This window comes from Calliphora vicina, chromosome 5 (genome assembly GCF_958450345.1).
Source record: "Calliphora vicina chromosome 5, idCalVici1.1, whole genome shotgun sequence".
Taxonomy (NCBI): Eukaryota; Metazoa; Arthropoda; class Insecta; order Diptera; family Calliphoridae; genus Calliphora; species Calliphora vicina.
This window is the reverse complement of record NC_088784.1, coordinates 54,094,510-54,119,270: the sequence shown is the minus strand read 5'-3', so window position 1 is coordinate 54,119,270 and position 24,761 is coordinate 54,094,510. Positions and strand designations below refer to the sequence as shown.

General features: G+C 30.6%; 1 protein-coding gene and 1 long non-coding RNA gene across 2 annotated transcripts; one reads left to right on the top strand and one right to left on the bottom strand.

The window, feature by feature from the left end:
* Nucleotides 1–484: 484 nt before the first annotated feature.
* Nucleotides 485–2,186, top strand: LOC135961267 (uncharacterized). Its single transcript, XM_065512765.1, has 3 exons — nucleotides 485–880; nucleotides 1,584–1,593; nucleotides 1,746–2,186. Exons 1-3 carry the CDS (start codon nucleotides 492–494, stop codon nucleotides 2,184–2,186), a joined length of 840 nt encoding a protein of 279 aa, XP_065368837.1. The 5' UTR covers nucleotides 485–491.
* Nucleotides 2,187–3,172: 986 nt separating this feature from the next.
* LOC135962332 (uncharacterized) lies at nucleotides 3,173–3,774 on the bottom strand. Its single transcript, XR_010576644.1, has 3 exons — nucleotides 3,621–3,774; nucleotides 3,430–3,547; nucleotides 3,173–3,368 (listed from the first exon to the last, which is right to left on the bottom strand). It is a non-coding gene; the product is annotated as an uncharacterized LOC135962332 (long non-coding RNA).
* Nucleotides 3,775–24,761: the final 20,987 nt, after the last annotated feature.

Sequence of the window (24,761 nt, the reverse complement as noted above, 5' to 3'; positions counted from 1 at the left end):
ATGGAGAGGAAATTAGCTCATTTCCAACTGAGTGCTGATAGCTTCCGGTGGCGAGGTTTACGTCTGCACGTATAAAAGTGCTTCTGTAATTCGGTGAGCATGTTGCTTGAAACTTTTGCAGTAACACACAAAAAATGTCTTTAGAAACCCGGAAATTTGCAACAAATCTAATAAAATATACATATAAAAAATCTTCATAACTTGGGGGTTACACGATCAAGTTTTGCCTTTCAAGTTTTAATACACTCACATTTTTTTACTAATACACTTACACTTTTAAGAATTGAAACGAACTTGATATCAATTTCTCATTCAAGTTGAGTGTTTCAATTTACGTTCAAGAAAACAGCTGATAACAATTCTTTTGAAGTTTTTTCGTTTTTCTTTTATAAATATTTTGCCGCTATAAGCTTTAGTTTTATTTTTTTACACATTTTTGCGGAAATTTTAAATTAAAATCTAAAATAAATAAATAAATCAAATAGTGAAATATGTTTGCGAATAGAAGTACTAAGCATAATGATGTGTTGCGATTCATAGAGCTGTACAGAAGCCATGAAATTTTATGGAATATGAACCTTTCATCATATAGGCGAAATGATTTAAAAATGAAGGCCTATGAGTCTATTGCTGCTGAAACTAATATTCCTGTAGAAGAAGTAAAGAAAAAAATAAAGTCCCTTCGAACAGCCTACAGTGCAGAAAAATCTAAAGTGGAAAATAGCAAAAAATCTGGATCTGACACAGACTCTCTATACATTACAACTTTGTTTTGGTATAATGAGATGACTTTTCTTGACGCATCTCTAATTCGTCGGAAAACTGTTGACAATTCTAACCAGGTAAGTAAAAAACCAAATAAAAAACATTTAATTTCTTAGTGGATGCAAATTTTTATTGAATATTAATTTTTTGCCACTGAAAATCTACATTACCATATGTGGTTAAGTATCGTGACAGCTCATCCCTAGTTCTGCACGAATATTTATAAGTTTTGTGGCTTTGGTTTCCAATTGCAGAAAACGCTTCCACAATTGTTTGCTCTGTTGGTTCTGCCACTATTGTTAGAGTTCTTGACATAGTTAAATAATTGTGAAGCACACAGCAAGCCTTCACGATAGCATCCACAGTTGTAGGTTGAACTTCGATTGGTCTGTGAAATATGCGGAATCTATTTGACAGCTGGCCGAAAGCACATTCCACCACCATTCGTGCGCGGCATATTCTGTAATTAAAAATCTCCTGCGGCACGCTTAATTTCATGCATCTGGCTTCATTAAATTTCTGTCCAGCGCAAAAGCATCGTCGCCGATAAAGAAATAAGGAATTTCGTTTCCTTCACCGGCGATCAGTTGTATTGGTTGTGGAATATTTAATGTTCCATTCTTCAGACTTTGGTATAAATAGCTGTCGCTATAGATGGTGTTGTCGGACGACTTGCCATTGCAGCCCACGTTTATATATGTGAAGCGCGTATGTGCGTCAACAGCAGCAAACAGCACTATGCTAAAATATCCTTTAAAATTAAAAAATTGGGAGCCTGTATGTGCCGGAGCCTTAATCCGAATATGCTTCCCATCCAGTGCACTTAGTGTATGTGGGAACTGCCAGAATTTCTCAAAATCGTCAGATATTTGCTGCCATTCGTTTTCAGTATTGGGCATCTGTTAAGAAATAAAATTAAAAGTTGTAATATTGTAATGGACATAGTATGTATGTATAAATATATATTTTTTTAATTAAAGGGACATATTGGTGCATTAGCCGAAACATCTTTCAACTCTGAGTCGAACGAATCATCATTTTCAGAGTCGTATTCGTCTTGCTCAAAGAAACGAAAGCATTCCCCAGAGCCCAAGTCGAAATTGGATGATGCTTTTGAAAAATTAATTGCAATAAATAACGATGTGAGTGCATTTGAGGCTTTTGGGGAAAGTGTTGGCAGGCAAGTGAAGGAATTTCCCGAACTGGAGGCGTATCAGCTAATGGCGGACCTGCAATCCCTGATTTCGAATAGAAAAATGGAGGTTTTAAGAAAGAAATTTGCGGCTAACAAAATAGTTCCTGTTGAGTTAAACCGCCCATCAAGAGCATCAACACCTCTGTCGCAAAGCTCAAACTCAATGCCATCGAGTGATGTTTTGTTTTTCGCCATGCCTGATACTGAATTCTTGGAAGAAGACTGACTGCTAGAATTTTTGTTTTTCAATAAAAAAAAAATTTTTTTGTACTTCACGGCCCAACAGTTTTTGCACAACGTTATATCATCGCCGATTTTTAAACGTTGTCGAATAGAGGAGTTTTTATAATTTGAATATTACATCGATTAAAATAAGGCTTAAACCAGGAACCATTACAGTTATTACTTTTTTTATAAAAGTCAGATGATAAAAGTTATTTTCTGATTTTTATTTTTTATACAAGAATAACAGCTAGTTTTTGATTTTTATTTTCTCGAGCAAAAATAAAAGTTATTCTCTAAACATGTTATAATAATTAATTTGATTTTAAATATTTATTTTAATATGCATAAGATGATCATTATACATTAAAAGTCAACTAAATAATTATAACTTGTACATTTCACTTTAGAGAATATTTTTGCTCGAGAAAATAAATGTTATCATCTGACTTTTATGAAAAAAGGGTAACTGTAACAGTCCCTGGTTTAAGCCTTATATTAATCATTGAATTTTTTTATTTTAATTTGTTTTATGTTATTGTCTTGTTCTTACGACAAATTGAAAGATCTCATTTTTGTTTTCCTTTTTTATCATAGTTTTTAATGAAATTTGTGTACAAATAAAATTTAAGAAACCAAATAAATGAAGTTTTGACTTAAATCTAGTATACGCACGCTAATATGCATGCTATTGTGCTTTGTTTTTCAAATACAAATCAAAAATAAGAAACAGAAAGTCATTTAATAGAATACTAATTTTTATGCCCGAATGAAAGATCTCGAGAATGTTAAAATTGTTTTTTAGGTTTCATAGAGGCACGAAGGTTTTTGGTTAGAAATTGTTCACAACCCTGATGAAATCTTCATAGGTCCATAACTCGAAAACTATGCGTTTTCTATTTTATGATTTATTCTTATTTTTAAATTTTATATCACACTTGTTCCCATGTTTTTAATTAAAACGCATGTAACTCACTTTTAAATGCTTATCTTGAAGACTTTCATATATGGCTTCTAGAACTTCAGGCACAAAGACGCCTATTGTGTTTCTAGAAACCCTGGACAAGAACTCCAATGATTTGTATGAGTCTCCTGTAGCTATATATCGTAACGTGATACACAATTTAACTCGTGGTGCAATAGCTACTCGCATTACCGTGTCACTTTTCTTTATGCGATTGTGCACCTAGTTGATGACAAAAATATTTAATAAATGTTATTACAGCTCGTTTCAATAATTACTTTACCATTTTTAGTAGCTCTTCAAACTTAAGTAAATTAATGCGGGTAAAGTTTCTGAAGTCGCTATCGTCGTCTTCCCATACCAGATCATTGAGCAAATGAGCCTCCAAGTCGTGCTCCATCCTTATAAAATAAAAAGTAGTATGTATAGGTATACATATAAATTATAGATTAATTTTTCTAACAGTTAACTTACCTTGTTACTAATAATGGCTTCATCCAATATCTTCGCACTACCTTCCGTTTATTTTCCTCTTCCACCAAATTATTTATTTCTTCCAATACTTTCATTGAAGCAAACATTTTGAGTTGTTTTCTTGACAACGACATCTTGAAATATTAAATTGCTTTCAAGTTGCGTGCAGCCTACGTCACAGCTTTCAATTTTTGTTAATTTTGACAACCAGTATATGTAATAGACTATCAAGAAAAACTTGATCGTGTGGCTGCAGGGTAACTTACGTAGGTATGTTAGTTCCCTCCTATTTATTTGGACACTGTCCTGATCCTCCAAAAAATGGACTGCGATTGTTAAATCCATTGTTACAAAGCAAAAAATTCACTTTTATTTATTTTTTTATTGACTTTCAATTTATTTTAGCTCTGTTCAATAACTAAAAAATGTTACTAGTTAGTAACAATTGTTACTGGAAAAGCGTTCATTAACTTAAAATACTTACAAGTAGAGAAAAAATCAAGAGCGTATAAATTATAGAGAGTGTTCTCTCGTTGCAAACTATTACAAGTTCTATTTTGAACTCGTAATAGTAGCAGCTTACATTTCATATATTTTGTGTTATTGTTTATTTATTTACAATTTTATTTTTGTGGTGAAAAAATTAAAAAAAAAAGAATTTTCAATAAAATTGAAAAAAATTTGAGTATTTATACATTAAAAAATTAATAAAATAAGAAACTTGTGTGTATAAACAATTGTTTCTTGAAAAGCGTTCATTTACTTTTTACTATTTTGGAGAATGTAAGAGAATAATTTTGTAAATTTTGATTTTATTCTCTATTTACTGGGAAAGTAAATGAACAGACCTTTTATTTTTATATGTTTTTGTTTACCTATTTTATTTCAAATTTGTATTTATCTACATACAAATTAGTAGTTTTTTAAGTACTTTGAAAAGAAATCGCAAAAAAAATAAAAATTGTCGATCTGGCATCACTTTGACGTAAACAATGCAAATTGACACACGTAAGTGGAAGCGAACGAACGAAGGAATAGTGAAACCCAAATTCATTAGAATTCGAGTGACTTGCTTTCGTTCGATTAGATTTTCTTTCGACATCGTGCAACAGGCTATATCAAGGCATATTTAACCAGGTGGCAGCGTAACGCCAGCTGACTATTTTTTGCTCTACTTGTGTTTTGCCTTGTGAAATGTCAAAAGCTTGTTTACAAAAAATTTTAAATTTGTTATAAGATTAAGAGCCAGTTTTTGACTTCGTATTTAAATATGAATTATATTTAAGTTCTATTTAAATGCGAAAATGAGTTTCTCAGTGCTTTTTTAAATGATACTTAAATGGCCGACGTTGGTCATTTAAATTCTATTTAAGTTTCATAAACTACCATATGTTTTTGACAGCTGACTTTTGTTGTTTGGTTTTTTTTTCACTCTATTGTAGTAAAAAAAAAAAACAAACAGCGTCTTGCTAAAAAAAGCGTCTTGCAAAAACTACAATTCCGATGCGGGGCAATTGGAGCTTCTTTTGTGCATTTTCCTACCAATAATTTTATTGTTTAATAAACTTTTATTTCTTATTGGGCAAAATGTATCAATTTTTGTTTTGGTTGAACAGCTGTTTTAAGCAAAACTATCGATAAATTTTTGATATTTAGTAGTGCTACCATACTTTTATCTTATTTAAATAAGACAAATTATGTAGCACTGAAAAACTCAAACTGTATTTAAATACAACTTAATTTTAAGTTAAAATTAACTAAATACGTATTTAAATAACAAGTCAAAAACTGGGCATAAAAAGATTATTTTATATTTAAAAAAGTGAGTATTTGTCACCGCTTTATGTGTATAAAATATTTAAAAGTGTTAAAAAAAACTATTTCATTTATAAAAGTGCGTTTTTGTGAATTTTTTTTTTTGACACTTTACACGGTTTTGCACAAACAAAAGTAATTATTGTTCTTGTATTGTTGTAATTGTTGTAGTTACGCTGCCACCTTGTTAATACATCTTGGGCTATATGTATAAATTTCAAAATAATAAAAAAAACCTTCTCCTGTAAAATTTGTGTTTTGTCGCTTACGATAATATAATACGGTCATTTCAAAAGCATTCACTTAGGTCAAGTTTGAATATCTCTGGACAAAAAGTAATAAAGATATAAACCTAATATTTTTGGTACATGATATTACAAACTGTGGAAAAATCAGGTAGATCAGAAGACATGAAAAAAATTAATTAATGCCGCTCTTGCACTGTATTAAATACATTAAGAATTAAACAAATTTCTAGAACATTTCATTCTTTTTAGTGCAGTTATTTGACCAGAACTTTAAAAGAACTTCTTATTTCTGGCACCTATAATAGTACATTTTAACTCAAATATTTTATATAACCTTTACAACCTCAAGTTGACAATCTATTGTACGTTTGTGTTGATATTTATAATACGTAAATTATAACCCACCATGCAGTTTCAAATATAACAAATTAATATAAATAAAATCTTAAAATTATCAGCATGTGAATATTTATTTCTCATAGCTTTCATACAAATTATTCTTTTAATATTTATTGCAGAACAATAATTTCATCATAAGGAGGAGTTTATTGGGATTTATAGTTTGTTTGAGAAAAATGATGTATGTATGATAATTGACGCAAACATTAATAACTCTATTATAATGATAATAACTCAATTTTATAATATTCAGAGGACAACTACATATTTTATTTAAAATTATATGTTCAGGAGCTATGTGTGTTCTTGCACAGATTTTTTAACAAAGCTTTTTCTTCATCTGAGCAAAATGTAATAGTTAACCAATTTTTATTTGTCTACGATAACTCCTTCTATTTCTGTTCATTGCTTATACATATGAGAATAAAGCAGTGAAAGCAGCTATGCTATTAGAGAAAATTTGGCATGATTCAAATTCAATTCAAAACTTAAACTCAGCTACACCTACTCTATAGTTACAGATTTATTTTCACTTGTTTTTCATTGTCCCAACTGTGCGGCATCTATGAATTTGATCTGCGACGCACTCTAATGTAGATGTTTGTTTGATATTTGTTGACTTCATAGTTATTTTATCTTTTCATAACATATTTTGCTCTAAATGTTTTTGATTACTTTAAAAAAACCCTAAAATGTCTGCATTAACAATAAAAATAAGCATAGAAATTTTTCTATCTAGTTCGCTCATAAAACAAAAAGATTTTATTAAAACAAACAAATGTGCTCTACACATCCACATGCAGATAAAGTTTTTTACATCCAACCAATACAAAAACTTTATTTTATTGAATTGTATGTTTTGTTTTCATCTTCTCTTGTTTTTATTTACAACACCATACAAAACAAACATAACAAGATGCACACATACAAGGGTTCTAAAATCCCGGACTTTATCCATTTCCGGGCAATAATAATAAAATCTGTTCATTTCCGGGAATTCAAGAACATTTTGTAATACTGTAATCGATAAAATTGGCATTAGCGGTATAATGTAAAAATTTGATTTTTACACGCTCCTCCGCCTACAGACCGAATATCAAAAATCTATTATTTACAGTGTTACCCGCTGGGCTATTCTGAAGATTCCCTAAAAATTTCATCAAAATCGGTCCTGCCGTTTTTGAGTACAAACATCCATTTTTATATATCGCTCATTTGCTGCAACAACGTCATAACTCAAAATCCGGCTGTTTTGAACTGAGTAGTAAATATGAGCCGTTCTTTAGTCTTTCATATAGTTTTATCAGTTTTAAAAAAAGTCAATTATTTTTTGTAAGAGTGTTTTTTGTTATAAACTTCAAAAATTCATGTTTTCTCGTATATTTAGCAAGTAAAAATTTGGCTTAAATACGGATTAGAAAGATATTAGTATCTAAAGAAGTGGCCACGTAAAATCCGTACGTATTAAAGCGAGCATAACTTTTAAATCAAACAACGTATGTTAACATTTTATACATGAAATTAAAGGTAATTTATTAAGCTTTAAAAAATATAACTGTAGCTTTATGTGTCTTTATTGCGAATAAATGTTCTGCACAACTTTTCTTCCCATGTCTACCGTTATTCCAGCATAGTTATTCCACTTTGTTCTCATCAAAATCTGATTATTTACTGTACCTGCACTATTTTTTAACTCTTTAATTGTCCAACATACATATCTCGATTGGAAGAAGATTAATCGATTTGGTATAACATCAATATTATTCTCATTATACCATTGCATAGTTGTATTTGAGTAATGATAACTTGTCATTGAGTAATGACAACTTGGCTAAAACAAAATGACAGCAATCGCTTTTCCAAACTCTCTTTTTTTTATATATAAAATTCTGATGTAATTTGTTAAACATTTCTGAAAAGCTTGACTCTTCAAACCGCAGCTGCGGATTGCTTGCCAAATTAATATTTTTGTTCAATTTTGCGTATTCATATTTAAAGGCCACACAGCCTCGAGCTGTCGAGACGTAAAATTTTTGACCTGACATCTGCCGAAAATCAGATTTTGGGTATATTTTAACCTGACAAAGTCGGATTTTCTAGTTATTTGTGCACAATTTTATCTCTAGCTTCTTTTTCCATTGTGTCAACACTTTTTAAAACTAAACATAATGGCCCATAATCATAGTCAAAAATAAAGTACATTTTAAAGAATTAAACTCGACTTTACTTAAGAGTGGACTTTAGGTCTATCATAGACAAGTTAAAGTATACTTCTGACGCTGAAGTCGACTCTAAATATAAAACTAGCTGAAGTTGTTTTTAACTCGTTTAACAACAGCATCAGCTGTTCTTCGCCGAGTAAAAAAGTACGTCAGAAAGTCAAAAATGTTTAAGTTACAAGATATTGGTAGAGATTTTGCAATTATTGAACAGTTATCATTAAAATTAGTACTAAAATATCGTAATTATGATATTAATCTTATCTTTTCCATTTTTCCACAACAAAAAACTTTCTGTCCCGGTTACTTTTATTGTTTACGTTTTTTGGATTTTTTTTAATTTTGTATGTCAGCTGTTCAGCGTTGCCACTTGTCTGTTTTTTGTTGTATATTGTATGAAAACATTTGCGGTGGCACCCAGTTAAAGTCGATTCAATTTAAAACATACTTTAATTTTGACTATGGTTGCAAATTAATAAAAAGCAGGTTTTTATTTTAAAGTTGTTTTTAAAAAGAACCGACTTTAGTGTTTGACTATGATTATGGGCCAATGACTTTTAGAAGAACGTTAGATTTGTTGTTAAAAACGTATGTAAATCTTTTTCCATTCTGATAAGAGGGGGCGTTGTTATGATTACTATATTGCGTATGGATTTTAAGTGGCCACTTCTTACTATTTAAATCAGGTTTTATTTCTGAAATCGCATGATTTGTTGAACATTTATTTAAGAAATAGTAAAACTTCATACAACATTCAAAGCCGTTTTTCTCGAAACGACTTTTTTTGAATTATGACGTTGTTGCAGCAAATGATCGATATGTAGATTAAGTGATTTAGTCTAATTAACCGAATTTTTCTGTTGCGTCTGAAAAATTTGAGTTGAGGTGACAAAAATTTGGTTATTTAAATTATAATACTTGTGTGTCAACTGATTCGCCAAAGAAGTCCAATACTTGTGTGTCAATTAATTTGTGAATCGGCGCCAAAGAAGTCCAAGGTGGGCTTGTCAGCCAATAAAGTCATGGCGACCGATTTTTCGAATGCACGCTTATAATCCACATTGACTACCTTCAAAAGTGTAAAACAATCAAAACAGTTCTTTTTAGCAGGACAATGTAAGGGTGCATACATGTGCAGTTTACATGAATTAGGCTACGCATTAGGGTATTCAATCGATTAACCGTTAATCGGTTAACCGATTAATTTTGGAGGTTAACTTTTCGAATAATTTGAAATTGCCGATTTTCAAATAACAAATAAACCGATTAATTTGTGTCGATTAACCGATTAACCGAAATTCCTTTTTTTTGCACTTTAAAAAATTTGTTTGTATTTATTTTTCCGTTTCAATTCAAATACAAATTTCAAATTAAAATTAGATATTTTTTGAACATCCAATAAACATGATTAGTGAGTATGTATAACAACTGATATATTTAATTTACATGTATTTGAAACTTTGTATTTACATGTAAAGACGAAACTTTTTTTTGAAATGAGTCTTTTATCATAACTAAACGAAACTTTTAAATTAATCAAAATCTATGACAATCCAAAAAAGAATATTCTTTATCGTGCTTTTGATTTCTCCAACATATACAATCAGAGACAGAGTTTTTTTCCAAGAAAAGTTTTATTAATGTGCTGTTTTACTATAGCGAACGAGTGCTTTGAGAGGACGTTTTACGTGTATTTGTATGTCAGCGGATTGCTTGCCAAATTAATATTTTTGTTCAATTTTGCGTATTCATATTTAAAGGCCACACAGCCTCGAGCTGTCGAGACGTAAAATTTTTGACCTGACATCTGCCGAAAATCAGATTTTGGGTATATTTTAACCTGACAAAGTCGGATTTTCTAGTTATTTGTGCACAATTTTATCTCTAGCTTCTTTTTCCATTGTGTCAACACTTTTTAAAACTAAACATAATGGCCCATAATCATAGTCAAAAATAAAGTACATTTTAAAGAATTAAACTCGACTTTACTTAAGAGTGGACTTTAGGTCTATCATAGACAAGTTAAAGTATACTTCTGACGCTGAAGTCGACTCTAAATATAAAACTAGCTGAAGTTGTTTTTAACTCGTTTAACAACAGCATCAGCTGTTCTTCGCCGAGTAAAAAAGTACGTCAGAAAGTCAAAAATGTTTAAGTTACAAGATATTGGTAGAGATTTTGCAATTATTGAACAGTTATCATTAAAATTAGTACTAAAATATCGTAATTATGATATTAATCTTATCTTTTCCATTTTTCCACAACAAAAAACTTTCTGTCCCGGTTACTTTTATTGTTTACGTTTTTTGGATTTTTTTTAATTTTGTATGTCAGCTGTTCAGCGTTGCCACTTGTCTGTTTTTTGTTGTATATTGTATGAAAACATTTGCGGTGGCACCCAGTTAAAGTCGATTCAATTTAAAACATACTTTAATTTTGACTATGGTTGCAAATTAATAAAAAGCAGGTTTTTATTTTAAAGTTGTTTTTAAAAAGAACCGACTTTAGTGTTTGACTATGATTATGGGCCAATGACTTTTAGAAGAACGTTAGATTTGTTGTTAAAAACGTATGTAAATCTTTTTCCATTCTGATAAGAGGGGGCGTTGTTATGATTACTATATTGCGTATGGATTTTAAGTGGCCACTTCTTACTATTTAAATCAGGTTTTATTTCTGAAATCGCATGATTTGTTGAACATTTATTTAAGAAATAGTAAAACTTCATACAACATTCAAAGCCGTTTTTCTCGAAACGACTTTTTTTGAATTATGACGTTGTTGCAGCAAATGATCGATATGTAGATTAAGTGATTTAGTCTAATTAACCGAATTTTTCTGTTGCGTCTGAAAAATTTGAGTTGAGGTGACAAAAATTTGGTTATTTAAATTATAATACTTGTGTGTCAACTGATTCGCCAAAGAAGTCCAATACTTGTGTGTCAATTAATTTGTGAATCGGCGCCAAAGAAGTCCAAGGTGGGCTTGTCAGCCAATAAAGTCATGGCGACCGATTTTTCGAATGCACGCTTATAATCCACATTGACTACCTTCAAAAGTGTAAAACAATCAAAACAGTTCTTTTTAGCAGGACAATGTAAGGGTGCATACATGTGCAGTTTACATGAATTAGGCTACGCATTAGGGTATTCAATCGATTAACCGTTAATCGGTTAACCGATTAATTTTGGAGGTTAACTTTTCGAATAATTTGAAATTGCCGATTTTCAAATAACAAATAAACCGATTAATTTGTGTCGATTAACCGATTAACCGAAATTCCTTTTTTTTGCACTTTAAAAAATTTGTTTGTATTTATTTTTCCGTTTCAATTCAAATACAAATTTCAAATTAAAATTAGATATTTTTTGAACATCCAATAAACATGATTAGTGAGTATGTATAACAACTGATATATTTAATTTACATGTATTTGAAACTTTGTATTTACATGTAAAGACGAAACTTTTTTTTGAAATGAGTCTTTTATCATAACTAAACGAAACTTTTAAATTAATCAAAATCTATGACAATCCAAAAAAGAATATTCTTTATCGTGCTTTTGATTTCTCCAACATATACAATCAGAGACAGAGTTTTTTTCCAAGAAAAGTTTTATTAATGTGCTGTTTTACTATAGCGAACGAGTGCTTTGAGAGGACGTTTTACGTGTATTTTGTTTTTGTTACAATAACAAAACACTTGTTAAATTTCCGTTCGGTATACACATAAATCTAAAGAAACAGATCGTTTTATTCTTTTTATAAAAGATTATTTCAGAGATCACTAAAACCCTAAAAAACTCACACATCGCTCATTTGCTGCAACAACGTCATAATTAAAAAAAAGTCGTTTCGAGAAAAACGTCTTTGAATATTTTATGACATTTTACTATTTCTTAAATAAATTTTCAACAAATCATGCGATTTTAGAAATATAAATAGTAGATGTTAATATCTTTCTAATCTGTATTTAACCCAAATTTTTATTTATCAAATATACGAGAAAACATGAATTTTAATTTTGATGTTTACAACAAAAAAACACTCTCACACAAAAAATAATTGACTTTTTGGAAAACTGATGAAACTATATGAAAGATTATAGAACAGCGCATATTTTGTATTACTCAGTTAATAAAACACGGATTTTGAGTTAAGACGTTGTTGCAGCAAATATGAGATATGTTTACAAAAATGATCTCAAATACCTTATTTGCTGTTTTTTATGTTTTTGTACACAAAATTCTTTGTTGTGTTTTCAATTTAAAATGAAAAAAGAAATTATTCGGTTAATCGAATAATTTTAAATTAACCGATTATTAACCGAATAAATCTAAACCTCGATTAATTATTTGCTCGATTAACCGATTGAACCAGAAATCCGATTAATTGAATACCCTACTACGCATTCGCCCTATTCTAAGGATTTAGGATTTTGTTTCCAAATCTGAAGAGAGCTGAACAATAAAATGATTTTTTATCCAAAAACCTGGGTTTCATTCGGACTTATTTGGACTTATTGACCCGTCCTCACAATTGAATCATTCGATTGGAAACAAATCATAATGAATCTGTTTTATCTGTGCAGCGTAACTTTAGAAAGAAAACTTAAAAAAATTCACAAAATTTTGTTTGTTTTATGTAAAAATGTAAATCTAAATTTCCTCAGACAAAGGGCTGGGATTTTTTTGTCAACAACACATACAAATTTCAGCCACCTTGTGCAGACTGTCGGTACAAATTCCGCTCGAATTTGACAAAAACATTTTTGTGGTTATTTGCTTATGAAGTGGCAACACTATGGCAATTTTTATACCCTCCACCACCATAAGTGGTGAATGAGGGTATATATAAGTTTGTCATTCCGTGTGTAACATTGAGAAATATTCATCTGAGACCCAACAAAGTATATATATTATTGATCCTTATGAAATTCTAAGTCGATTGAGCCATGTCCGTCTGTCTGTCCGTCTGTGTAAAACACGCTCACGTCCAAAATACGCAAACAAACTTAGTAGAGTTGCAAGAAAAATGTTTATTATTGTCCTAAGCAGTTTGGTATTGAAAATCAGCGAAATCGGTACAGTGGAACCAAAGTTATGAATGAAAATGTAGGACAACCTCATTGATAATTGATAATTTTCACATATTTTTGGACATTTTTTGTAAATATATTGCAGCTAATATCATAAAATTTTGCACTCGTTACTTTTGTGATAAAAGGAGTAACTCTGGTGAAAATTATAAGAATCGGTCCATGATTTCTCCTAGCCCCCATACAAATTTCTTCCCGAAATATGGTTCTATGGTCTATAAATGCCTACAGAATAGGAATATCCACATGAAATTCAGCAAAAATAAGTTTCGTGGTAAAAGAAATTATATTACAAAATTTTTCATGGATCGGCCCATATTTGACCATAGCCCCCATATAAAGTACACTTCCGAAAATCTCTTAAATAAGCATAAATGTCTTATAAATATCGCTATCAAGTTGAAATTCGACATGAATAATCCCCATATATACCAAAATCGCTGTACCTAATTCTATGAAGATCGGCCGATAATTGGTTATAGCTCCCATATAAGGACCACTTCCGAAAAACACAATAACCTACATAAATATCTAAAAAATATCAATATCAATACAAAATTTCACACACATCCATAGTTTATATTTAGAAATCACACTACTGGATTTTGTGAATATCGGTCCATATTTGACCACAGCTCCCATATAAGGTCCACTTCCAAAAATCAGTTAAGTACTCATAAATCTCTTATAAATACATTTATCATGCTATAATTCGACAAAAGTTATACTCATATATATAGATATCACTGTACCAAATTTTATGCAGATTGGCCGATAATTGGTCATAGCTCCCCTAGAAGGCCCATTTCCGAAAAAAGATATTAACCTTAAAAAGTATTAAAAACATATCGATATCAAAATGAAATTACGCACAGATCCAGTAATCATACTTCTGGATTTTGTGAATATCGGTCCATATTTAACCATAGCTCCCATATAATGTCCACTCCCGAAAATCACTAATATCCTCATAAATTTCTTACAAATATAGTTATCAGGTTAAAATTCGAAACAAATTTGTTCAATATATGTACACAAAAATCGATGTACCAAATGTTACGATGATAGGCCCATAATTGGTCATAACCTCCATATAAGAATCACTTCCGGAAAACACATTAACCTACACAAATATTTAAAGTAATCTGTACTGAACCAAAATTTTACACCGATCACTAATTTGTATCCAAGAATCGTACAACAAGATTTTTAAAATATTGGTCCATAATTAACCATATCTCCCATATAATGTCCACTTTTGATAATGCCGTTGTTTATATAAAATTGTACAAAAATAGCTCTCAAATACTTAGGTTCATAATAGGTCATAGCTTCCATATATTGAACCAAAATAGTACACCGATCAGTAATTTTTAAAATCATACTACTGAATTTTGTGAATGTTGGTCCATATTTCGCAACAACTCCAATATAAATACATAAAAATCACGTTAAAATATTTTATGACAATCGACTCATAATAGGTCATAGCTCCCATATAAGTCCCACAACCCAATAGCTTGAAATTTGTCTAAATATATTTGTATACCCTTTTTTTTAATCTGGTAAAAAAGGAAAAATGTTGACCAAACGTATTAACTAAATATTAAGTATATAAATTGTTAAATTTCATACGTTCCAATAGGAATTCCAATTATATTATGTACTTTTGAAATAAAATATTGTCTGCGTAAACTAGTATTTCTAACAATTGTTAAGTATATTATTTCAGTTGTTATACCATCATATTTAGGTGGAGGGTATATAAGATTCGGCACAGCCGAATATAGTACTCTTACTTGTTTATAAGAAAGTTTGTATGAAAAATGGCCAGTTTTTGACTTCGTATTTAAATACTTATTTAGTTAATTTGTACTTCAAATTAAGTGATATTTAAATATAGTTTGAGTTTTTCAGTGTTATATAATTTTTCTTATTTAAATAAGATAAAAGTATGGCAGCACTACTAAATATCAAAAAAATTATCGATAATTTTGCATTAAACAGGTGTTCAATCAAAACAAAAATGTATGTGTTTTACCAGTAAATAATATTAAACAAGTAAGAGTGCTATATTCGGCTGTGCCGAATCTTATATACCCTTCACCAAATTATACTTCAAAATTTTAAATATTTTTAGGAAAACAAAATTTAATTTTTTTTCCAGTTGTTTTTTGAATTTTTTGGAAAAAAAAATTTTTCGATTGTTATTTTATTTTTTTTTTTTAAATTTAAAATTTTTTTTTTTTTAAATTTTAAAATTTTTTTTTTTAAATTTAAAAAAATTTTTTTTTTTAAATTTTAAAAAATTTTTTTTTGTTTTTTAAATTTTTTTTTTTTTAAAAAAAATTCGGGTTCAAAATTTTTTCCCGATTTTGACCCATTGTAGGTCCAACTTACTATGGTCTTATATACATCGTTGCAAATGTCTTTGAAATATCTATCATTAGATATCCATATTGTCTATATTAATGTCTTAGTAATCCAGATATAGGTAAAAAAATAGGTCAAAAATCGAGGTTGTCTTGGTTTTTTCCTCATATCACAGCCATTTGTGGACCGATTTTGCTGATTTTAAATAGCAAAATTCTCGAAAGCATGTCTGACAGAATTATTGAAGATTTGGATCCCGAAGATATCTGGGGTCTTCAGAAAACTGATTTCAACAGACAGACAGACAGACGGACAGACGGACAGACAGACAGACAGACAGACAGACAGACAGACAGACAGACAGACAGACAGACAGACAGACAGACAGACAGACAGACAGACAGACAGACAGACAGACAGACAGACAGACAGACAGACAGACAGACAGACAGACAGACAGACAGACAGACAGACAGACAGACAGACAGACAGACAGACAGACAGACAGACAGACAGACAGACAGACAGACAGACAGACAGACAGACAGACAGACAGACAGACAGACAGACAGACAGACAGACAGACAGACAGACAGACGGACATGGCTTAATCGACTCCGCTATCTATAAGGATCCAGAATATATATACTTTATAGGGTCGGAAATGAAAAATGTAGAAATTACAAACGGAATGACAAACTTATATGTATATACCCTTCTCACGAAGGTGAAGGGTATAAAAATAAATTTAGTGATAAGAAAATGGACAAAAGAAGCCCCAATTTCACCACATAGGAAGTGGAGTTTTAGCTGGATGCTGTAAAAAAATACAGCTCCACAATAGAGTGAAAAAACAGACAAAGTGAGGAGAGAGTGAATGTGATTTCGCGTTTTTTTTGGAAATATATCAGTATCTCGGGAGCAAACTAGCTATTTGAAACTAGCTATATGAAATTTTTCACATGAATTAAAATTTTTAGATTTTTATCAATTTTTGGAAAAAAATTACTGAAATAAAACGAAAAAATCTACAGCAACTTTTTCTATTTTAACAAAATTTATTCAGAATATAATGACATTAAATTGAAGCCGCCAAGCTTGAATTTATGCTTTAATTTCAGCGTAGTCGCGGGCTACATTAGAATTAAATTATATTTAAAAAGAAAATGATAGAGATTGTTCTTTCGGTTTATATTAAAGATTCAGATTCCATTCTATTTGATGTGTTTTAATAAAAAATTAAAAAAAAAAACTTCTAAATTAAGTTTAATATTATAAATAAATTAAGCTTTACTTTTTTATTTTAGTGATAACTTATTAATAAACTTCAATTGTAAGAAATATTTTTAGAAAACATGAGTCGTATGACACGGTTGATATATTCTTACAATATTGCCAGAAAATGTTCAATAAATGGTTAACACACATATGTTTCAACGTAAGTTCTCATAGTTGTGTTAACCATTTCCTGAGCATGTTCCTGACAATCTGACAACCGTGTGTACGTAGCTTGACTATAAGTCGTTTAAATACAAATATAAAATTTCTATTAGAAATCTTGAACTTTTTAATTTTCCGATTTTTTGACGATTTTTAAAATTCGAAATGACAATTTTTTTCTTTTTTATCGGAACGTAGATAGATCTATACTTGAAAGCCTTAATAGGCTATTTATTTTTCCAATGCTTGGACCAGAAAGGGATAAACAGGGGAAAACCGGTAAAATTGGTACCTTTAGTTCTTAAACAATTAATACTAAACGGCTGAACCGATTTGATTGAAATTTCGAACATAGATAGATTATTACTTGGCAGCATCAAAAAGCTATACCCTATTTCACAACTTGGACCATAAAGGCATAAAAAGGGGAAAAATATGTACCTTTAGTTTTTAAATATTGAATAACTGTTTAAAAGGAAAACATGTTTAATTTATCTCACTAGAGTCACAAAAATATGTATTTAGAAAGTACCTTTTCAAAAATCTAACTTCAGGGGAAAAAATGGGGAAAATTATAAATTTTGTGTTTTTCCATATTTATCCATACTGGGCCCTATTCCACAAAACAACTTATCAACTTTTCACATTGCACCTCTTGTGTGGTACCATTGTGCACTGCTTGCCTAAAAATGGGCGGGATTGTATAAATGGGCGTTGCACCACCCATACATAGTAAATAGTTATTTTCAAATATCTGCAGAACTATAATTGTGACAATATTCAAACTTTATAGGAATCAATTTCTTATCACTGCATGAAGTTTAACCGAAAACGGGACGGATCGGAACATACAAAGTAAATAATTATTTTCAAATATCTGGAGAGCTATAATTGTGGAAGTCTTCAAACTTTGTCCCTTAGCATTTTACATGGGCGGTATTGAATTATTGGGCGTGGCACCTCCCATACAATGTAAATTGTTTATTTCCAATATCTGAAGAACTATAATTGCAAAAGTATTTAAACTTTGAACACATTAATTTCTTATCACTATACAGAGTTTGGCTGAAAATGGGCGGGATTGTATTAGTGGACACAATCAAACAATGTAAATAGTTATTTTCGAATATCTGGAGTACTATAATTGTGAAAGTCTTCAAACTTCATACGAATCAATTTCTTATCACTGCATGAAGTGAATTGGGGTGGATCGGAACTAGGGGTGAGTCACCTTCCATACAAAGTAAATAGTTATTTCTAAATATTTTGAGAACTATAGTTACGATATACTGGCCTACCTAAACAAAAGCGTAACTTTAACGCTGAAATGTCATACCTAAACAACAGCGGCAACGCTACGTCAAACAATAAAAACAGGGTTATCAAAAAAATAAATATAACAACCCTGATTAGACAATAACCATATTTCTGATAATATAAATATAAAAGAAAATAATATACAGTGCCGAACTTAAGTATTGGCACAGGATGCTCATTGTTCTATATTATATCTATAGAATCTATAAGGTCGATTTAAAGGCCATATTGTTGACATTTTTAATAAAAATATATATTTATCAGATAGATTGATGAATTTCCTACAAAATACCACCAACTTCATTTCAACAATTTTGCAATATTATTTAAAAATAATAAAAAGACGAAAAATTCCACAATTCCGTAGAACAAAACTATTGGCACACTTAACCAGATTCTTCAAATTTGATCGATCTATCCACTTTTTTTCTTTGAAAATGCGTTTTATCTTCTTTTATTTAACAGTTTTCGTTTCTAAAACTGTTAATGTCAATTTGTAAAAAATGAGCACAATAATTATCAATTTTGCTGAAAATAGCTATCAAATAAAATGAAACAACAGAATCTGAGCGCAAAATCATACTTCACTTGCACAATCAAGGAAAATCATATGCTGAGATTGTAGAGATTATGGAAAGAAGCCGTTTTACAATTTGGAGTATCGTGCAACGTTTTAAGGCAACATCAACACTTGAAAGTGCTAAACATACAGGTCGTCCTAGATTCTTAAGTGAGCGTAAATACAGCCATATAATCAAAAAGGTCAAGTTATGTACAAAAATATCTTCAACACAGGTTGCTGTAGAGATTAAGGAAGAGTTTGGGAAAGAAGTTCACGCAGCAATAGCCAGAAGAGTGCTCCAGAAGACAAACTATAGTTGTCGTATTGCTAGGCGTAAACCATTTATTTCATCTGTGAACCAAAAGAAGCGTTTAGTATATGCCGTTTAGGAATTTACGTAAGCCACATGATTTTTAGCACCAAGTGCTATTCTCTGATGCAAACAAATTTAATATTTTTCGCTCTGATGGCCGTCAAACGGTATAGAAAAAAAACCAATAAAGAGCTGGAAAAACAAAATATTGCTTCAATAGTAAAACATGGTGCTGGAGAGGTAATTGTGTGGGGTTGTATGTCCGCTTCAGGGGTTGTAGAGCTGGTGTTCATTGACGAAATAATGGACAAAGTGAAATATACGGATACACCTCAAGAAAAGTACAGAAAAGTTAAATTTACCATTTTCTTTCACTTTTCAACATGACAATGATCCCAAACATTCGGCCTATACTGGACGTATGTTGCTTTCATACAATATTTCGCATGTCCTACCACACCCTCAACAATCTCCGGATCTCAACCCAATAGAGCATCTGTGGGAAGAGCTAGATAAGCGAGTGAAAAAGGCATTAGTTGAATAATGGCAAAGTATTGGGTTAGATATCACAAACAAGTTGGTAGATTCATGCCTAAGCTACTCGAGGCAGTTATAAAGCAAAAATCACTTGCAACTATAAATTAAATTTTCCAATATTGCTTCCTAAATGAAATGTTTTTTTAGCTTTTAATGAAGTGTGCCAATAATTTTGTTCATTGAAATTAAGTATTTTTATGTAGTTTTGTTATTAATAAATAGTGGTATTAAATTGTTGAAATGAAGTTGTTTATATTTTGCAGGAAATTCATCAGTCTATCTGGTAAATATATTTTTTTATTAAAAATCTCTACAATACGGCCTTTAAATAGTCCTTAAAGTAAAATGAGCATCCTGTGCCAATACTTAAGTTCGGCACTGTATGTATACTATTTTAAATATTTAAACATACCTCCATTTTCTAAAAACAAATATACATATACTTTTTTGCTTATTTGTTTTTCCTTTTGTATGTATGTGTTTACATTTATTGTGTTTTGCAACTAACTTCACTATTAAACGCACTGTCAAAATTGGATTTTCCAATAGCAAAGCGTTACCGCCGCGTTATTTCGGTATGCTACATACAAATTGTATGGGCATGAGAATTTTTGACAACTAAAAAACGCTTGCCGCCCGTGTTTAGGTATGCCAGTACTTCAAACTTTGTAATTTTACATACATTAATTTAGTGGCAGAGGCGCTAATCCTTTCATATTTTATTATTTTACTACGACAGGGGTAGCGAATTGCACCGGGTCAAGCTAGTCTATATATATCAAAGAGTAACGTTACTGACTCACTGACTGACTGATTCATCATCGCACAACCCAAACGACTGAAGCTAGAATCATGAAATTTTAACTGGGGGTTCCTCCCTCCCCAAAACGATCCGATAAGAAGGGATTTTTGGAAATTCGAACGTTTAGGGGGTAAAAAAGGGTAAATTCGTTTCAAAACTAATAAAGATACAAATAAAACTTAAAATTGCATGTTACTCCATTTAAAAAATAAGCTGACAGGTGTTTCGTACTTTTTTAGGGGAGAAAACTGGTAAAAACTGTATTTTGGTACTTTTTTGGTACCCTATGTATCTTTTAAACCAATAAACATAGAAACAAATTTTAAATTGTATACTTTACTTATCAAAAAAAATATAAGTTTGGTACTTTTGGAAATTCGAACCCTTAAGGGATATTGTGTTTAAATTGTGTTTATTTTTGGTACTTTTTCATAAAATATCTTTTTCTATAATTTGACATCGACATACGAATATTTTATTATGAACACGATGCAGATTTTTATTTGCATAAAATTTTACCACAGCAATGGGGATAAAAAAGGTATCGAAAAGGGGATAAAATCGGGAAAATAAATTTTATTTGAAATTATTAATCCAATTTTGATAATTGTTTTAACATTGGCTCCTAGGTTCATACAAAAATTAACTAACAAGGTGTTATTTATATATTTTTTCTTTATTCGAATGGTACTTTTTGTAATTTCTTCACCAATGAACCTAAACATGAAATTAAGCTTATACGGACTCGAGTGAGTGGAAATACACAAGTGGGGGCTTTTTGGTACATTTTATATACCTATTCAAATGGTACATTTTGTATTTTCTGTAATAATGTACATATAAATATAAAATCAGGCGGTTTCATATTTCTCTATTAAAACCGATCGGTTTCGGTTTTTTTCGGTTTATTTTTTCTGAGTTTCTTTTCTAAGTTTATTTTAATAATATCGGATGTGGAGAAACTTTTAAAAAAATTAATTTTCAAACAATTTTTTAAAAAAAAATCTCTATTGAATTTAAAATTTGGACCATATTTTTAGTACTGGAAGCTCAATACATCAAAATTGTGTAGTGGTTTAAAAAGCCTATACAATTTTCTCAATTTTGTTGCCCTGTGTTATGATTGTATTTTGGTATATGTGTTAGTTACTATTTCGTTTTTTTCATACAAACATTTTAATACAATTAAGTTATCTAAAAAGTGTCTAGAGAGGATAACATGATTCCAGTTATGCTTCTTGCATTAAAATGGAAATATTTTAATGGATTCCAGTTATGGAAATACTATGCATATACTTATTTACATTAAATATAAATAAAATTAAATTGTCTAACAAAAAAATTCTATAAAATAAGTTTCACTAATTAACACTAAATAACTATTTAATTAAAACTAATTCTATACTTTTGTAAAAAAAAACATTATTTACTGTCACAACTCTTCAAAAAACATTTCAATTATAAATATAACTAGCTGACCCTGCAAACGTCGTTTTGCCTTTAAGGCGGTTGAATAGGAATCGTGGTTTTGCCTTTAACTTTTTTGTTTTGTCACCATAAAGGCATAAAAAGGGGAAAAATATGTACCTTTAGTTTTTAAATATTGAATAACTGTTTAAAAGGAAAACATGTTTAATTTATCTCACTAGAGTCACAAAAATATGTATTTAGAAAGTACCTTTTCAAAAATCTAACTTCAGGGGAAAAAATGGGGAAAATTATAAATTTTGTGTTTTTCCATATTTATCCATACTGGGCCCTATTCCACAAAACAACTTATCAACTTTTCACATTGCACCTCTTGTGTGGTACCATTGGGCACTGCTTGCCTAAAAATGGGCGGGATTGTATAAATGGGCGTTGCACCACCCATACATAGTAAATAGTTATTTTCAAATATCTGCAGAACTATAATTGTGACAATATTCAAACTTTATAGGAATCAATTTCTTATCACTGCATGAAGTTTAACCGAAAACGGGACGGATCGGAACATACAAAGTAAATAATTATTTTCAAATATCTGGAGAGCTATAATTGTGGAAGTCTTCAAACTTTGTCCCTTAGCATTTTACATGGGCGGTATTGAATTATTGGGCGTGGCACCTCCCATACAATGTAAATTGTTTATTTCCAATATCTGAAGAACTATAATTGCAAAAGTATTTAAACTTTGAACACATTAATTTCTTATCACTATACAGAGTTTGGCTGAAAATGGGCGGGATTGTATTAGTGGACACAATCAAACAATGTAAATAGTTATTTTCGAATATCTGGAGTACTATAATTGTGAAAGTCTTCAAACTTCATACGAATCAATTTCTTATCACTGCATGAAGTGAATTGGGGTGGATCGGAACTAGGGGTGAGTCACCTTCCATACAAAGTAAATAGTTATTTCTAAATATTTTGAGAACTATAGTTACGATATACTGGCCTACCTAAACAAAAGCGTAACTTTAACGCTGAAATGTCATACCTAAACAACAGCGGCAACGCTACGTCAAACAATAAAAACAGGGTTATCAAAAAAATAAATATAACAACCCTGATTAGACAATAACCATATTTCTGATAATATAAATATAAAAGAAAATAATATACAGTGCCGAACTTAAGTATTGGCACAGGATGCTCATTGTTCTATATTATATCTATAGAATCTATAAGGTCGATTTAAAGGCCATATTGTTGACATTTTTAATAAAAATATATATTTATCAGATAGATTGATGAATTTCCTACAAAATACCACCAACTTCATTTCAACAATTTTGCAATATTATTTAAAAATAATAAAAAGACGAAAAATTCCACAATTCCGTAGAACAAAACTATTGGCACACTTAACCAGATTCTTCAAATTTGATCGATCTATCCACTTTTTTTCTTTGAAAATGCGTTTTATCTTCTTTTATTTAACAGTTTTCGTTTCTAAAACTGTTAATGTCAATTTGTAAAAAATGAGCACAATAATTATCAATTTTGCTGAAAATAGCTATCAAATAAAATGAAACAACAGAATCTGAGCGCAAAATCATACTTCACTTGCACAATCAAGGAAAATCATATGCTGAGATTGTAGAGATTATGGAAAGAAGCCGTTTTACAATTTGGAGTATCGTGCAACGTTTTAAGGCAACATCAACACTTGAAAGTGCTAAACATACAGGTCGTCCTAGATTCTTAAGTGAGCGTAAATACAGCCATATAATCAAAAAGGTCAAGTTATGTACAAAAATATCTTCAACACAGGTTGCTGTAGAGATTAAGGAAGAGTTTGGGAAAGAAGTTCACGCAGCAATAGCCAGAAGAGTGCTCCAGAAGACAAACTATAGTTGTCGTATTGCTAGGCGTAAACCATTTATTTCATCTGTGAACCAAAAGAAGCGTTTAGTATATGCCGTTTAGGAATTTACGTAAGCCACATGATTTTTAGCACCAAGTGCTATTCTCTGATGCAAACAAATTTAATATTTTTCGCTCTGATGGCCGTCAAACGGTATAGAAAAAAAACCAATAAAGAGCTGGAAAAACAAAATATTGCTTCAATAGTAAAACATGGTGCTGGAGAGGTAATTGTGTGGGGTTGTATGTCCGCTTCAGGGGTTGTAGAGCTGGTGTTCATTGACGAAATAATGGACAAAGTGAAATATACGGATACACCTCAAGAAAAGTACAGAAAAGTTAAATTTACCATTTTCTTTCACTTTTCAACATGACAATGATCCCAAACATTCGGCCTATACTGGACGTATGTTGCTTTCATACAATATTTCGCATGTCCTACCACACCCTCAACAATCTCCGGATCTCAACCCAATAGAGCATCTGTGGGAAGAGCTAGATAAGCGAGTGAAAAAGGCATTAGTTGAATAATGGCAAAGTATTGGGTTAGATATCACAAACAAGTTGGTAGATTCATGCCTAAGCTACTCGAGGCAGTTATAAAGCAAAAATCACTTGCAACTATATATTAAATTTTCCAATATTGCTTCCTAAATGAAATGTTTTTT

What these genes read in the sequence shown, in the direction of transcription:
- LOC135961267 (XM_065512765.1), top strand. Translation starts at nt 492, where the DNA reads ATGTTTGCGAATAGAAGTACTAAGCATAATGATGTGTTGCGATTCATA.